Source organism: Perognathus longimembris, chromosome 10 (assembly GCF_023159225.1).
Source record: "Perognathus longimembris pacificus isolate PPM17 chromosome 10, ASM2315922v1, whole genome shotgun sequence".
Taxonomy (NCBI): Eukaryota; Metazoa; Chordata; class Mammalia; order Rodentia; family Heteromyidae; genus Perognathus; species Perognathus longimembris.
This window is the reverse complement of record NC_063170.1, coordinates 8,978,165-8,996,809: the sequence shown is the minus strand read 5'-3', so window position 1 is coordinate 8,996,809 and position 18,645 is coordinate 8,978,165. Positions and strand designations below refer to the sequence as shown.

At 38.1% G+C, this 18,645-nt stretch overlaps 1 protein-coding gene across 9 annotated transcripts in view; it reads left to right on the top strand.

The window, feature by feature from the left end:
* Positions 1–18,645, top strand: part of Hydin (HYDIN axonemal central pair apparatus protein) — a 261,224-nt gene that overhangs the window by 129,817 nt on the left and 112,762 nt on the right. For all 9 annotated transcript variants that reach the window (XM_048355151.1, XM_048355155.1, XM_048355153.1 and 6 more), the window contains 3 exons: positions 10,538–10,776; positions 14,589–14,844; positions 16,808–16,951. In XM_048355151.1, coding sequence (XP_048211108.1) covers positions 10,538–10,776; positions 14,589–14,844; positions 16,808–16,951 — 639 coding nt within the window. The remainder of the gene's footprint in view (positions 1–10,537; positions 10,777–14,588; positions 14,845–16,807; positions 16,952–18,645) is intronic.

Here is an 18,645-nt window from a genome sequence, read left to right as displayed (position 1 = left end):
ATCCTCAGCAACTATAAAAGACAAAAAAAAAAAAACCACCAAGATAATGATACCTAGAATGTTAAACAAGATTATATATATATGTATATATATAATGCTTATTAAGAATAAGCAGTGAACAAATTATAGATATGATTATTCTTTTTTGTCACCTGAAAAGAGCAAGGGAAATGGCTTGTGGAAAGACATTTTTGTGGTATTAGAAGGTGTTTTGTTTTTCTTTCTTACATAAGAAAGAAAGAAAAAAAGAAAATGAGAGTGAGGTCCTAAGGTCTGGAAATAAACTGATCTATCTAGAACAGAGCTCTGTGAAATGGGGCTTTAATGCTGCCTTTTCTTCACCTTTCACTTGTTTCTCTAAAGTTTTGACAATGAAGCCATCTTATAAAGACACAGATTTATCAGGAAGCAAATTGCTATGTGGAAATGTTAGGCGCATTAGCTTTATGACTCTCATCTTCTTGGAGCTTTATTTATTTGTACAGATGTCCCCTAGCTTTGTGTAAATCATGCCAGTGTGCTCAGGAGCTGTCTTGTTTCCTTTTAGTTAACTATCTTTTTCTGAGTCTTGAGAAGGCAATGACTTTCAGATGGAACTTTATAGTCTTGTTCCAGGGTGCCAAACTAAGTAACCTAAAATATTATTGGTGCATATTACTTGAAAGCAATGTGAATTACATATACTTGCTTCCCTAGTTGAGTTTATAATTCTTATAGACTTTTTTCCACAAATAAGAAAATAAATAGATCATTTCAAAGTATCTCTCTGTATGGAAAAATAGAACAGCTTGAAAAAGTATTTAAGAACATGTGAGGGCAGGGAATGTGGCTTAGTGGTAGAGTGCTTGCCTAGCACGCATGAGGCCCTGGTTTGATTCCTTGGCACCACATAAACAATAAATTAAAGTTAATAAAATAGGAAGAAAGATAACTGGTAAAATTATTTTAAAAGATTTGAGTCTAGAGGCTGGGAATATGGCCTAGTGGCAAGAGTGCTTACTTCATATACATGAAGCCCTGGGTTCAGTTCCTCAGCACCACATATATAGAAAAAGCCAGAAGTGGCACTGTGGCTCAAGTGGCAAAGTGCTAGCCTTGAGCAAAAAGAAGCCAGGGACAGTGCTCAGGCCCTGAGTTCAAGGCCCAGGACTGGCAAAAAAAAAGTATTTAAAAAATATTTGAGTCGGGCTGGGGATATGGCCTAGTGGCAAGAGTGCCTGCCTCGGATACACGAGGCCCTAGGTTCGATTCCCCAGCACCACATATACGGAAAACGGCCAGAAGCGGCGCTGTGGCTCAAGTGGCCGAGTGCTAGCCTTGAGCGGGAAGAAGCCAGGGACAGAGCTCAGGCCCTGAGTCCAAGGCCCAGGACTGGTGCAAAAAAAAAAAATATTTGAGTCTAAGGTAATCAAGAACTGATACATCAGTCTGGCGACAAATTAGGGAAAACACCCAGGCATAAAAGGGACTAGAAAATAGCAGAAAAATAAAACATGCTTCATATGTTCTGGCATGGTTCAGCAGTAGAGCACTTGCCTAGTAAGTTCCAAAAAGCCATAAGTGGAGCTGTGGTTCAGGTAGTAGAGTACTAGCTTTGAGCAAAGAAAGCTCAGAGACAATGCCCAGGCCCTGAGTTCAAGCCCCAGGACCAGCACAAGAATGAAAAGGGAAGGAGGAAGGAAGAAAGGAAGGAAAGAAAGAAGGAAGGCAGGGAGGGAGGGAAGGAGGGAAGGAGGGTAGGTTCAAAGGACTATGATTCACAATGTCCCTTTTATAGAGCCATCTGACTTTCTAAAATTGTGTGCATGTATACATTTGATAAAAGTTTAAGCCATGACACAGGACAGTCTTATCTAATCTATTTATATAAGGAAAATTTTATATGCAAATATGCTTTTTCCTAAGCATAGAATATATCTGAAAGGATACACAGAAAACTGCTAACAATGGCTACCTCTAGAAATTGTGAATAGTGCCCATTCATAGATCTGAGAGATATTTTCCCTTTGAATCTGTTTGAATTTTGCATTGTGTGTCTCCATGCTTTCTTTAAAATAAAACCTAAGAAAGAAATTGAGAGTGAGACTGAAGCACAAGAAAACAGGATTAGATGACCTCTACAGAGAGAGTACCTGGAGATACAGCTAAGTGGCAGAATGTTGGCCTTGCATGCACAAGGCTCTGGGCTCAATCCTCAGCAGATAGACAGACAGACAGACAGACAGTCTGTGTATAAGGTCCGTCTGTGTATCCCTACTCCTCTCATAGGATAAAACTATTTCTGTTGCCAGTTGTTTTCACTCAAGATATATTATCATCACATTTCATATGAATTATTACGGACTGTTCACATACATATCATTTTTACTGGCTGATTTTATTGCATCATTTTCCTCCAGCACAGTGGATTTGACTAATTCCCTATTGACAGACTGTTCCCAATTTTTCTAATGCTGTAAACAATACTTATGTCTTAATTACAGCTCACATCCTTAAGTATTTCATTTGACTAAATTCCTAGAAACACAATTGCTGCATCGAATGGCATGAACATACGTGGAAATCTGTATCTATTTCACAAATTATCTCCTAGAAAATTTGTACCAATTTATAAACTGCTCCTCCTCCACAGAGTATTGAAAAATTCTTTCTCTCCCAGATCCTAGCCAACTGTTTTTGTTTTGTCAAGTCTAGCAAAAATTTTAATGTTGTTTTTAAGTTTGTGATTCTTTGACTTCCCAATAAGGCTAAATATTATTAATGTATCTGTTGGCTAACAACTAAATATTGTTTTTGAAGCCTGTCCCCATTCTCTGTCCTTGTGCTGACCAGGGAAAGAGACAAAGCATAAATAGAATGGTTTCCCTCTTCAAAGCTTACAATCTCACAAAAGAATTGAGACAACATGGACAATTTGGCTAGGTGGATGCAATTAACTCTATCCTTGGTTGCAGCATTAAAATGGAGGCTCAGGCTAAGGAGGAGTATAGACAAAATGGAATGTATTTACATGGTGGTAATGCTGAGTACATTTGGGAGGAATGAATGGCCCTCTGTCCTGGGAAGTGAATCTAAAAATATCATTGGAACTTCTTTTTTTTTTTTTTTGTCAGTCGTGGGGCTTGAACTCAGGGCCTGGGCACTGTCCCTGAACCTCTTTGTGGTCAAGGCTAGTGCTCCACACCTGAGCCACAGTGCCACTTCCGGCCTTTTCTGAATCATTTACTGGAGATAAGAATCTCATGGACTTTTCTGCTCAGACTAGCTTCAAACTGTGATCCTCAGATCTCAGCCTTCCCAGTAGCTAGGACTACCAGAGTAAGCCACTGGCACCCAGCAATTGGAACTTCTTGTGAGGAATTGGGACTAGACTCAGATCAAAGGCACATATCTGGTGTTCTGGTCTAGATTGTGGGTCACCATATTTGCAGAGGTCCTGAGTGACTTCTTAAGAAGAAGTGAGATCCTATCTCCTACTAAATTCCACATACAATAATGGATTCCCAAACATAAAATGTGATCCTACATGGACCAAACTGAAAAATAGTGACAAACGTTCCCTACATTTGGGGTCCATGAATTCTATAACTTCCATGGAAAGTTTGGGAGTTTCTGTGCGTATATGTATGTATATGTGGATTTTTTTAATGGAAGGGAATTCATGACCTTCGCAAAGATGATACAAAGCTCAAAACCACTGATCCAGACATTGAGAAACCATCCAGAATCTTCAGCAGTTGAGGACCAGGGGGAGATACCTGAAAGATAACTAACTGTATCAGTGATGTACACCAGAGAGAAAACATAACTAGACTTGACATCTTAAAAAATAAATGAATAATAACTACCATCTATTGAGGATTTACTATGTACTGGATAACATGCTAGATGCTTGCTACTCATTCTATTTCATCTCTAAGTATCATATTTAACAGATAAGGAAACCAAAGTCTAGACTTGAGAGTCCAAAATTGTCTGGCTACAAATGGTAGAGTCCAGACTTGACCACTAGGTCACATGACTCTAAAGTCCACTACTCATGACCCAAATGGTCCCTCTTATAAAGCTCTGGTACTAATTCTTCTGCATGTCCTCTCCTAATTTTTTGTTAATTGTTGTAAGCAGCAGTGACTCATTTCAGGGAAAGGAATGATGTGACTAGAGATGAATAGGAGACAGGCCTTAGTGACTCTTCATTGTTCTCATTCTACAAAGAATTGATCATCTGCTGAGATAATAGTACAAATCCACAGAAATCTCTCTCTCTCTGCAGGTTGCTTCCTGTTGTTATTTTCTCTCTCCTTCCATGGGAGGAAATTCTTGCAGATTACTGTTCACAAATGAGTTGCTTTTTTAAATGTACAGAACTATTTTCTTCAAGCATCATAGTTATTAACACTACAGAATAGCAGGTCTGTCTAAGGAAATCCACTCTCCATTATTGTTGATGTGACATCTGCAAACAATAGCACTCACTTCTGCCTTTTAGAGCAAATATTAAATACACAGTAAGAAAACTTATAAAAGCTCTGACCTTGGAAGCGGAACACGGCCCCAAAACCATGCCTGTTCCCCTACTGTCAAATCTAAAGCAAATGTTATCTTTACATGTGTAAAACCTCAGAGTGGAGAGCTTAGCACTAATCACCAGTGGGCATGGAACTCTAAATTGCAAAAGATCACAATTTTTCCATCTTTCACACAGCCTTACACACTGTTTTTCATGCTCCTGCCTCCCATGCATTCTGTTTATGGGCTGCTGAAATGACTGGCTTTCAAGCCCAATTCCAGATAAAGAGCAGGCAGCTGTTGTTGAACTTTTCATAGAAGACTCCTTTTTATCATATTTGAAACAAATATACGGAACCTTATATCACTTTTCTATTGCTAGATAGCGAATTGCCACCAATTTGGGGACCTTAAAACAAAATTCCTAACTGGGTATTGGTGGTTCGTGTCTATAATCCTCTCTACTCAGGAAACTGAGATCTAGGGATCATGGTTCAAAGCCAACCAAGCAGAAAGTCTGTGAAACTCTTGTCTCCAATTAACAAGCAGAAAGTCAGAAGTGGAGCTACAGCTCCAGCAATAGTGGGAAAAGCTAAGTGAGGCTCTGAGTTTAAGCCCCAGTACTGGCACACACCCAAAAATTTCCTATACACAAGTGAAAATCATAATGAAACCCACTATTTTGTATAATTAATAGACACTGGTAAAATGTAACATCTTTTTTTTTTTTTTTTGCCAGTCCTGAGGCTTGAACTCAGGGCCTGGGCTGTCCCTGAGCTGCTCTGTGCTCAAGGCTAGCACTCTGCCACTTGAGGTACAGAGCTACTGTCAGCTTTTTTTTTTTTTCCTCTTTATGTGGTACTGAGGAATTGTACCCAGGGCTTCATGCATGCTAGGCAAGCACTCTGCCACTAAGCCACATTCCCAGCCCCAGTTCGTCATCTTTTACATAGAGAAAGCAATGCTAATTTATTATCTGTCCCCATGTGTCAGAAATCCAAGCATGGTCTGGCTGGATCTTCTCCTTTGGATTGTACAAAAAAAAAGTAAGTCAGCTGAGCTGTGTATTTTGCAGGAGATTTGATTGGCAATAATTCCACTAATAGACCCTTTAGGTTGCTTGCAGTTGAATGATGGCAGCTTCCTTTTTCTTGCTGGTTATAAGCAGGAACTGCTCTCGACTGCTACTAGAGCACCAACAGTTCCCTGCAGTATGGCCCCCTTGCATGGGCCTTCCACCTATACATAATGGGGAGCATCTAGAAATGGTCAGAAATGGATCAAAGGCACATCTTTTTTCTTCCAGAGTCCTCCTTCCTAATCAGTGTACTCTGTTATTGTTCTGAAAAAGTTACAAAATATTCTCCATAGCTGTGATGATTACTGCTTATCCGTTTGTTCTTTAACCTAATTTGCTTTCTGATCACAGAAAAAGGTCATACAGACTAAATCTTCCCTAAAAACAAAGGACACATCTTAAAAGTCAAATATCAAAGAAACTCAAGGATATGAGAGCAGTTTACATCCTCACTTTTAGTAAGGATGGCCCAGAACCATAGCATCTGGCATTTTAATATGACTTGTTTGGGGGTTCTATAATGTGGTTTGCTGTCTGTTTTTATGCCAAGCATTGATTAATAAGCTTCATCAAAAAGAAAATGCATCAATTCAGCCAAGGAAAGCAACTTCAGGTCTTGTTTCCAAGCAGCTAACCTGTGTCAGCAGGAATCACAATAGAAATGGTACACAACCTTTGAAAACTAATGTCCCCTGACTTGAAATAGCACTTACTCTGGTGACATCTTCACTTTATCGTGGATAGAGGACTTACCTGTGCTACTGACTAGAGGAAGCAAACAAATGGCTAGAATGGAAAAATGGCATTGCTAGTACCCTCTCTGAAAGGCATCTTGCTTTTTGATTAAAAAGAAAAGGACATTGATTTATGTCTTAATTGTAAGCTCAGTTTCATAAATGAGTAAAACTATACAGAATGTTCTAAAGCCACAGATGTAGGGAGAATGGCCAACAACGTGAAATCTTCCTGCCTAGAACTTTCTTGTTTTCTGTCTTGCAGTTTTCTATAACCACAGATAAATGTGAACTCTGGGCCTAAAATTGCTAGAGGAATTGCCAAGTTATGTGCTCACTTGAGCTCTTTGCCTTTCAAACCCTGAAATTTGGGAGAGTTGCAATTGGGGGAATGCCTGAGAATGTGGCAGTAGACTGAACTAGTAAGATAGTTTTGACAGAGAACAGGTAGCAGCTCACCACACTGGTCTTTTCTACTCTGTACCCACAGCTAGACTACACTTCCCAGATTCCTCTGGGGTTGGGTATGACTGCATGACTGAGTTCTAGCCAGTGGAACTAAACAGAAGTAATGTGCTCCACTTCCCAGACTTGCTGGATAAAATGCTACCACGAGCTATTTCATTTTCTTTCACCATTAGTGGCTGACAATGTGTCAGTGTCGAATGTCCTTAGAAGTCCCAACCTAGTCTGAAATAATTTTATCTGAAGTTATTAAATTTATTAGAATCTGTTTTACTGAGGTTGTTCAGTGATTGAGTAGAATAGAAGCCCATTCTTATCCTTGTCACCAGTTGGAATTCATGTGATCTAGAAATAAGCTTCTGTTGCATATTAAGCTGTTGAATGTCAGAGGGTCTTTACATTTTAGCAGCTACTATTATCTTATCTTAAATAGCTGCCTAGATTCTTAAAACTGCAAATAAGAAAGATGATAATTGGACGAAAGGAGAAAGGCCAGTCATTCAAGCATGAAAAATCTATTTCCATGTATTGCTTTGATTGTGTAGGTCAACCTGAATATGTTAAATCAAGGACTTCTATCTACTGTAATGAGAACTCCAAATGAAATGCAGTTACCTTGATTTGTTTTAAAATATCTGTAGAAAATTAGATTTTCATTTATAGCACTTTTAGAACTCTATTTTGTGTCATTTTTTATGATTAATATGTTATAGAATTTTGGTATTCTCACTTTGGAACTGGTAAAAAAATTGGATGAACGAGAACTTCTTAGAATCTAAATAGAAGCACAGTATTATAGCATTTGATTTTTATAGTTTCTGTTGCCAATAGTAATCCATCTACATTCATGAAAATTAAATTTAAGAGAATTATTATATTTTACTAATATACTGATACAAAGTTATGAACAAAAGCATATTAATGTTCTGAAAAGACAGAGACTTTACTTACTGTTTTCTCGATGTTCTAATCCTCTGCCAAGACTAAGTGACAATGAGTAGGGAAGTTATAGAGAAATTCTGGGGAAACAGATTGAGTCATGCAAGATTTAATGTGTTTTCCACATGTGTCCTTCAAATACAATTATCATAAAATATCTCTATCCAGGTCCTAATTTATCTAGAATACTATTTCATGCTTAATTGTTTTTCTCTATTTCTGTGTCTGTAGGGATGTTCCACATTCAATGAAGATGCATAATAATAGACTTTTGACTTAAAGTTTAAGCTACAATTTCCATTAGTACCAAAATTAAAATAAAATTTCCTATCATTATCTACATCCTCATTGTATATAACAAATTGTTCTTCTGTGCTTTATTTAATTCCTTTAAATTTTGAAATACAATTTACTTACTTGCCATGTATACCTTTAGACAAGGAGGAAGTATAGCTAGCTCTCTGGTCTGTCTTAACAGGATTTGTTTTCAGTTGCAAATTGGAAAATTGGAATTTTGATTTAAATATTAGATTTTCCTTATGTACATACCTAAGAGCTAGTTCCTGAAAGGGTGACTACTGGGCCCCAGTGACAAAAATACATTTTCTGAATCTGCATTAGAGCCAGCTCTGGATTTGGGTGACATTCCAAGGTACTGGAATGTCCCCACAAGATTACGCCAGGCCTCAGTTTCTAACTCTTGCCTGTGATGTGCAATGGACATTGTTCTCATTTACAAAGTTTATCAGCACAACTCTATTCCAAACCCAGCCTAAGCTTGTCAGAAGTGTCTGATTTGTGGTCTCCATTATACCTGAATTCCATAATGCTATATTTTACATTTCTCCTTTTCTTCTTTTTGCCAGGAACTAAATGACGGATAATTTTAGACTAGAATGTCCTCTGAAGTTGAGCTCTGATAGTGAATTTTACATTTGTTTTAAAATAAATTATCTTCTTCCATATGTTTTGCTCTTTGGAGGACTTCTTTTGAGCCCCTGTACTCTGAGTTGAACCAAGGAAGATATGCCAGGAAATAATGAAGCTCTTTTTCAGCAGATTGGGGAGTTTGGCTTCTCTTGTAGCCCTTATTCTGAAAGTTTCTACTAATCTCCATCTTCTTTTATTGGCCTTTCCTCAATGCATTATTGATAATTACTAAATGTTTTACATGAAGATTAATTCACATATATGGATATATATACATAAATAATGTCTTCCCCCAAATAAACTAGAACTACCAAAATTGAATTAAATTAGCTATCAAAAATAGGGAAAGGATACTTTTTAGAGATAAATGCTTACATATAACATTAGAGTGGGAAAAAATTACAAGTTTTAATCAACAGTGTAATGTCATTAGGAACATTAAACAACTGGTAGTTGTCTAATTTCACATTTAGAGTGAAAAGGAAAATCTGTGTGTACACTTATCACAAAGAATTGCTACATCCTCTGCCCTGAAATAGCATCTTGTTCTTTAGATTTCCATGAAGCACTTGTATCCTAGCCTTCTTGTAATCTACAATTTTGTTGTTTACATGTTGCTCTTCCTTTATGTCCTCATGGCCAGATTCTTCAGGGAAGATATATTTTGGGTATTTCTTATTTCCCAGAACACTTGGACCTCAAGGAAATTGGATGTGTAGTTTCTATATTACTTGAAAGTCCTGAGAATAATTCCCTCATTAAATTTTCAAAGAGAGACTTGAGAAACCATTAATAAATTAATGTAATAATCCAATTTTTAAATACTGAAAGCCTTATAAAAATAAAAACAAAATAGCAAGACCTAGAAGTCCAATACCCCAAGTTAAGAGTGTACTAGATGTGTTTTAACAACATATTATACACCAATGAAGAAAGAATTCGTGAACTGGAAGAAAACTCAGGAGTTTTCTCTATGAAACATAGAGAAAAAAGAAAAGAAATATAGCTTAGGAGACAGAGAATGTTCAGTTAGCTTTGCATCACTGACAAAATATCTTAGATAAACAAAAGATGAAATTTTTATTCCCAGACTGGTGGCTCATGACTGTAATACAAATAAACATGATATAAGTAATTAAGCACTATTTGGGAAGATGGTGAATATAAGAAGGAGGGAGGAAAAGACAGGATTAAGGTGACAAGAAGTGCTAGAGGTAGGTTTGCAATTTAAAATGTGATGGTCAGAGGCAGAGAGAGAGAGAGAGCCATGAAAGTCTAAGCAGTTCAAAGGCGTAAGTTGGCGGGAGTCCCTTGCAGCTCCATGATTCAATTATGCACTTCAAAGTGAGTTTGGAATTTGAGCTAATTAATTTCATATTCGTTTTTATTTTTATTATTGTTCACCTTCACCCTCATCAGATGCTTCACATTTTAAAAATGTTTCTTTTAAAATTCCAAATTCCATAAAAAATGATGTCCCTTCTGTTGGTATCTCAGAATTTGGAGATTAAAACAGATAATTAATATAAGCTTGTTAGAGAACTGGGTTGTCATCATGGGAAAGAGATGTAAAGAATCTTCACAGAGCATTCAAAAGTAGAATTGCAGGTTTGCCCTTCAGAATCAGATTGCTTTTTTTAGGAAAAAGAAAAAGGAACACCAACAAGTATTCAGCTGCTTTGATTCTAAAACGTAATGTTTGTCTCTGATGTTAAATTCTGTGGTGTCAGCCATATGAAGCACAGAGGGCTTTGACATATGAAGAATGCGAAGCCTGTTAACTTGTAGTCTTGTTAACTTGTAGTCTTGTTTTGCTTTGACATATGCAGAATGAGACGCATGTTAACTTGTACTCTTGTTAACTTGTAGTCTTGTTTTGCAGGCAAACAAAAAATCCCTCTGGACGGTTGGACCCTGTGAAGGCATGGTTCCTCCGGAAGCTGATGTTCCCCTGGAACTGACTGCCAACCTGAACGATGTATTAACATTCAAAGACACAGTCGTTGTGGAGATTAAAAATAGCAACACCTATCGGATCCCTGTCCAGGCTTCAGGAATTGGATCTACCATTGTTTCAGATAAGCCTTTTGCTCCAGAACTCGATTTGGGAGCACATTTTAGGTAAGGGAATATCATGGACCAGTTTTTATAGCTAGATAATGTATGTGTTACATCAGTGCAATATCTCCTTCACTTCATAAAACAATTTCTAATAAAATAGAAATAGCATATTCAGTGCCTCTTCTACCCTATCCTCACTTTTTCTTGGTTTCCAATGGGTACATCAGCCCACACAAGACATTTCCTAATGATAGCTTGGTTACAGTCTCCAAGTTCCATCACCATACCCTAGAAAAGGGGATGGTTTGTAGGAAGTTTACTTTTCTCTCAGACTTACCATGACTTCTCCATGATGAATTTATAATCTCAATCATCATTCTCCTCTTTGAGTTCAGTACACTGCTAATATCTCCCCATGAATGTAGAAAATACAATACAGCTTAGTCCCAATCTAAATAGAGTATGCCGAGGAAGGGAAGAACTCGTTGCAAATATATCACATTAAGTACTGAAAAGCCAGTAATTTGTTTTTGCTCCTCACCATAGCATTGACATGGCTTCAATTTGGCTTTACTCAGGACAAGCTACCAAGTATAAATGTTTATAAGAGGTATTATAGTATAGATAGCTTTGAGCAAATGTAATTGAGTACGTGTATGAAGTTTGAATGCCGATGGCAGAGAATGTGTGTGAAGATTTATTCCTGGTTTTCCAGAAGGTTCATGCAGTTATCTATTAATTGGGCCTTGTACCTGTCTGGTGCAGTATTATGAATAGACCTCATGGGGTACTTACTCCTCCTGCCTTCTAGACCAACTGTCCCTGAAACCAAGTCCTATGCATAGTGCTCACAGATATGACTAATAGTCATCAGTTAGGGGTCTGCTATGCTTCCTTCCTTCAGCTCCATCTACAAAACAGTGCTTGTCCACTAAAACTACCACAAACCAATAGCAACTTAAGAAACAGGAAATATAGAGTTGCATTATTTTAGATAAGAATCAAGTTATATGTTTTAAGTCACATGAATATAAAAATTATCAGACAGGCACCGCTGGCTGTATTCCTAGTTACTCAGGAGGCTGAGATACAAGGATTGCAGTTCAAAGCTAGCGCAGGCAGAAAAGTCCCCATGAGACTGTTATCTCCAATTAACTACTCAAAAAACCAGAAGTAGTGCTGTCTCTCAAAGTGGTAGAGAACTAACCTTTAGCAAAAGAACTCAGGGACAGCACCCAGGCCCTGAATTCAAGCCCTACAACTGACAAAAATAAATAAATAAATAAAAATCCTCTTCTACTATCCACAGGCTCAGACATTTTGTCGCTACATACCACTGCTTCTAGGTGTAATTATAGTCCTTGTTAATTTACAAGTAATGTCAAAGAGCACACCAACAAAAACATTTGCCTGGAAGTCGAAGATTAACAGTTTTCTATGAACATATAAGCAAAATGTAGTTGTTAGCTGTGAATTTTCCCCTTTGCCTAAACCCTATTTTTTTTCTTTTTGAAACAAAATAATGATGCTAGCAACAGTCAGAACAATCATCATAATTAGGGGTAGGTAATTGACAGTCTACTGTCTGTTTCTATAAAGTTTTATTAGTGCATAGCCAGTATGTGTCTGGCTTCTTTCACACAAAGAACTGACTAATTGGGTCTAAAAACATGGCTCAAGTGGTAGAGCCCTAGTCTAGCAATCATAATACCCTGAGTTCAATCAGCAGTATGTCCACACCTCAAAAAGAAAGAGTTGTGACAGAAGCCATGTAGTCCTCAAAGCCTAAATATTATTAATTGCTGTAATAATAATATTATGCTGTGATATTATACTATTTATAATATGATATAATATAATATATAATATTATAATAATATTCTGCTATAATTATTATTTTACAGAAGATGCTAGGTAACCTCAAGTCTAAAGAAATACCTATATGCTGCCCTTCCTAAATAGAGACTTGGTCTGCTTTTCAGTGCTTCTATATCTTTATAAAATTGAAGTCATTACACTTTTTTTTTTTTTTTTTGGCCAGTCCTGGGCCTTGGACTCAGGGCCTGAGCACTGTCCCTGGCTTCTTCCCGCTCAAGGCTAGCACTCTGCCACTTGAGCCACAGCGCTGCTTCTGGCCGTTTTCTGTATATGTGGTGCTGGGGAATCGAACCTAGGGCCTCATGTATCCGAAGCAGGCAGTCTTGCCACTAGGCTATATCCCCAGCCCCAAACAATGACTCCAGCTTTTTTTTTTTTTTTTTTTTTTTTTGGCCAGTCCTGGGCCTTGGACTCAGGGCCTGAGCACTGTCCCTGGCTTCTTCCCGCTCAAGGCTAGCACTCTGCCACTTGAGCCACAGCGCCGCTTCTGGCCGTTTTCTGCATATGTGGTGCTGGGGAATCGAACCTAGGGCCTCGTGTATCCGAGGCAGGCACTCTTGCCACTAGGCTATCTCCCCAGCCCTCATTACACTTTTGATAGCTGTGTTTATATGATTGTTGAAAGTGTGATATGAATAAGTAACAGAAGCCCCACTTAATCTGTAAGCAATATGTATTCATTATTTCTCCCAAAAGCTTACCATTAGTCATAAAGGTAAACTGCCAGATAAAGATATCCCATTGAACATGTTCTGTAGACACATATTTAGAGAAACATGGTTTTATCTCACAACTGGTAAGTATTTCTTCTGGTTATTTGGTGCTTCAAGTTACTTATTCAGTAAGATATCATTTTCTATGTAGCTGGTATAAAATTTCAAAGCATGATATTCAAAAAATAAAATATAGTTCCAATATTAGGTGTGTTCCCTGAAAAAAGGTAACTAAGTATATAAACTGCCTCCTCCAATATCTTAGAAATACCAATTACTTCACAGAGCCAAACAATCAGGAGATTCTTAAGACATTTTGGTGTGATAGAAAATAATAGGAAACAAGGCAACAAACAGTACAAGAAATGTATCCAATGCCCAACGTATGATACTGTAACCTCTCTGTACGTCAGTTTGATAATAAAAATTTGAGGAAAAAAAAGAAAATAATAGGAAAGAAAAGAAAGAAAGGAAGGAGGGAAGTAGGAAAGGAAAAGAAAAGAAAAGGGAAAAGGAAAAAGGAAAGGAAAGGAGGAAGGAAAGAAGGAGGAAGAGAAGGGAGGGGAGGGAAGAAGGAAGGAAAGATAGAAGGAAGGAAGGAAGGAAGAAAGGAAGGAAGGAAGGAAGGAAGGAAGGAAGGAAGGAAGGAAGGAAAGTAAAGAAGAAATGGAGGGAGGGGCTGAACGGAATAGCAATATCTCCAAAACACGTCAACCTGAAAGGAATGTACCATCTAGATGTTATACTGGCCCACTTCAGTCCAGTTGTCCTGACTTCTGTTTAGGTTTATTGTGTTGTTTCACTTTGAAATGTTCCTTAAATTGAGCCTGCCATCACAAGATATTTCACTTACTCAGAATTTTAGTCAACACAATGTGGAATGTTCTTCTCCTCCAGTCATCATTTTCCTTTCTTTCCTCCCCACAAAGACATTTCTCATGAATAGAGGGCTTCCCACATGAATTATGTTCATTTTTTTATGGTATGCTTTATAGTAGACTAAGGGTTGGTGGGGCACAGTCCCTCAGAGGGTTGCAACTGTAGGAACAAACCCAGGTTCATGACAAGTCTAAGACTCCTAAAGTCAAGCTCACTCCATCACTAATAATGGCTCCTAATAGAGTCATAACTTGGTCTTCCTATGGGTTTTTTTTCCCTAAAAGGCCTATCTTGTTTTGTTGCTTGCTCTTTAGGTACTTTCAGAAGAACATTTCTTGGGAGTATAGAACTGAATGGAACATCCCCATGTTGACTCCTCTCAATGCCTTTTTTCTTTTCTAGCCTGGATGTCTACTATTACAACTTCAAGTTGACCAACAAAGGACGTCGAGTCCAACAGTTGTTCTGGATGAATGATGATTTCCAGCCCCCAGAAAAGCTGGGCAAGAAGGGGCAGGTGACAAAGGGAAAGACCAAGGGCTCCCAGGAGCCCATAGAACCAGAGACCCCTGTGTTTCAGCTGCACCCTGTTAGGATGGAGCTGTACCCAGGCCAGACGACAGATGTGACACTAGAGGGCTACTCTGCAACTCCCAGGGTAAGAGTATAACACATTTAGAAGCTATTTTTTTCTCCTAAGTAAATCCTCTCTGTACTTTATCTATTTCTTAGGAGAGTCCCTTGATATTTATTTGGGAAAGAATGTGGTTTCTCAAAGATTACCTACAGTGGTGAGTTACCATGGCAGCATCCATTGCTTTCAAGGTGCAGCTCTGCTCCATTGTGTTGTTGGGGATTTTCTGTTGTTGTTTGTTTGTCTCTGTAATTGCCATGACCTTAACCTTCAAGGTCATTTAAAGCAGGTTCTCATCTCCACAGTCAACAGTGACCAGCCGGTCAGTCTCTGTTTGGCAAAAATACAGTTTCAACCACATAAATCTTTCCTATTAGCAGTTAACAGTATAAATTGAGTATTAGTTCATTAAGGGGCATTTTAATTAGATACTCAGGGCTACCTCTTCTGTCTAGATGTTGTAATGTCCTGTGATGATCTTTCCCTTTCCTCCATGACTGCAACAGCATCATACTTAAAAACATCATTGTGTATGCATCAGTGACACAGACATCCTCAGCAGCTCTAAATTTTTGCTCTTGTTTACATTATCACCACACATTCTGCTTAAAACATTTAAGCAAATCTGAACTATGTGTTTATTTATTACCTTCCCTCCTGGGGTTTGGAAACTACCAAAAGAAAGACTTTTGAAGTCAGTTTAGAGATGTTTCAATCCTAGAAATGCAGACTTTGTGGATGAGAAATGGTGTTTTCTTAAGCTCCTGCTTGTTACCAAATTAGAAGGTAATACTGAATGGGAAGCAGTAAGAAATTTGTCTCCTGGAAGATAAGAAAATTGGTCCATTGCTTCACTTTACTAAGGGTCATGAGCTCCACTTCAGTGCATTTGCACTGTTTTTTCACAAAGCATTTTCAGGTTAAATTCATCTTTGCATCCTCATTGCACACAGAAAGTTTTCTCACGTTATAGAGTCTATAATGAGACAAACATTGTGTGGGCACTGTGGATAAAATGATGAATAGAACATAGTCTCTAATCTCAGGGCACTTGGAGCCTGCAAGAAGAGAACATTTACAATACAGGTATCAAGAGTTGATCATGTTTCTAAAAGGCATTAAATCTGAGCTACTGGAAAATTTCAGTTTCAGCTTTATTAAAATCATTCTCGAATATGCTTCCAAATCATGCTCTATGGTTGACTTCATTACCATCCCAAACCCGAGTACTCTGCAGTCTAAGCTATTCATAAGATAAATTCTCTTTTGATACTTTTTACTTTTTATAACCTTAGCTTTCTTGAATCCAAGGAAATGTCCATTTCTAATGCATGACTTTTAACTATGTGATGATGAAGGGAAAAACTTATCCAAGGGCTGGGGATATGGCCTAGTGGCAAGAGAGCTTGCCTCATATACATGAGGCCCTGGGTTCAATTCCCCAGCACCACATATACAGAAAACGGCCAGAAGTGGCGCTGTGGCTCAAGTGGCAGAGTGCTAGCCTTGAGCAAAAGGAAGCCAGGGACAGTGCTCAGGCCATGAGTCCAAGGCCCAGGACTGACCAAAAAAAAAGCTTATCCAACCACAATTCCCAACTAATTTGATAAGAGGTTATGTAGCCATCATTGAACTGTGAGCCCCATGAAGAATTTTATCTGCCTTGTTCATCATTGTTTTATATATCCAGACCTACCACAGACCCTACTGTATAATAAATTGCATACAGATGAATGTATGGATGAATGCAAGTTGCTTTTATCCTTGGAGGCAGTCAGAAATAAACATAGAATTCATCTAAGCCATATTTAACCAACCAGAACAAAGCTGTGTGAAGAGAGAACAATCCTTGAATTGTACTATTCAAAGTAATATGTTCATTCCCCATGTCCTCAGGCAGGTAGTTTGTAATCAGTTTGCTTTTTGTGGGTCATTGAGTTTTCTGAGATATGGTGGTTCTAAAGAGTCTGATGTATGTTGTATACAGAAAGTCAAAGAAAAGTTGGTGTGTCATGCCATCATTGGAGCCCAGAAGGGGAAGAGCTTGGTGATGTCAGTGAATATCATCTGTGAGTTTATAGCACCTCTAATCCAGCTCTCCAGCAAGAAGCTCATATACCGGCTAGAGAAGGTTAGTAGGGCTGTGCTCAGGCAAGTGGGGTGCTCTACCAGGGACTAACATGTTCACATTTTCATTTGGGAAATTAAATTAGTTGAAATCCCATTATACCTATCACTTAGCCCATTTTTTTCTATATTTCAGAGGTTAATACACATTCAACTAAAGATTCTGAATCTAAATGCAAAATCATTTGAAGTAGAAGTTCTTTTTCCATTGCCTCTTGATGTATAAGGCCACAGGGCAGGAGCATTCCAGCAAAGAAAATATGTGTCAGTCATTTCACGTCTCCTAGAAGTCTTTATCGACTGATAAAAAATTGGAATAAAATTATCAGTAATTATAATAACCAGTAAGAATGGAGTCATGTTCATAACATATATTTCCCAAACTACATATATTTCCCCAGCTATTCTTCACAAAAATCCTACAATGGTAGAATTTGTTATTCATGTGATATTGACATAGGAGTTAAGGTGGGTAGATCACCTAACACTGCTGGAGAATAAGTAACTAGCTAAACCTGTTTTATTTGTACTTTTATAATGTATAGGATATAACTACCTATTTCCATAATTTGCCTGGACATTGTAGGATTTAAGGGAGAGGCTGCCCATTTCCTGGGCTAAGATAAAGATGGTGAAGAAAGAAAGGAGATGTCACATAGAAGTTGATTCTGTTCCTAGAATCACTTACCAAGCAAAATGGACATGAGTAAAACACTTGCTTTGATTCAAGGATTACACTGGTACTGAGACTCTAGTGAACCACATGGATATACTCAAAGCTAAGAAACTAGTAAAAGTTACAGACTACATAAAGTATTCACATTAAACCATTCTTTAAAAAAACCCACAAAATCAGTAGTTAAAAGCAGACATTTCTCTATTCTCTGGGAGTATAACTAAGGTTGGAAGTCCAGTTGGAAGTGCAATGAACTTCCTGAAGATAGCCTTCCTCCCATTCTTATCTCTACTGGTATAAAAGGAAATTATGCTGTGGAATCGAAATCATCACAGATATCAGTAATGGAGAATTGTGGTCCTGACCCACTTGTATTGGTTTTAAATGAAATTTGTTGTCAATGATTAAAATTGTACATTGTAAGTTAGAACTTTGTTTTATAATGAAGATGAAATAGTCTACAAACTGAGATAGTAAATAAAGTTTACCAAAATAATTAAACCATTTCATAGCTGGATGTGGTGGTGTATACCTATACTCCCAGCTACTTGGAGGCAGATGTAAGCAGGACAGTAGCCTGAGGCTGACCATGACAAAACGGGAAACCCTATCTAGAAAATTAACATTTTTAGCTCCAGTAATAAACAGAGGTGTAAGACTCTGAGACCACAGAGTAGGAACTGTGGGTTTGGGACATGTGTTCACAGGCAGCTTCCTTGAGGAAGTATCTCAAGTTGAAATTGAAGTAAAAAGAGAAGCTAGTCTGGTGGCAAGGGAGAGGTAAAGAGTTGTAGGCCAGGGAACAGCTCATGCCAAAGGCCTGCACTGGGAAATAACTGGATACTCAGGAAGAATTAGCTGGCCACCTTGGACACAGAACAAGACAAGATGGCAGGAGGTCTCTATGGAGAAAGGTCAGGGGTCAGTTGTGCAAGGTGGGTTTAGCCTTTGGAGGGCTTCAGGAAGGGGGTGGTATGTTCAAATTTCTTTATCAAGACAGTCATGCTGGATGCTAAATGGAG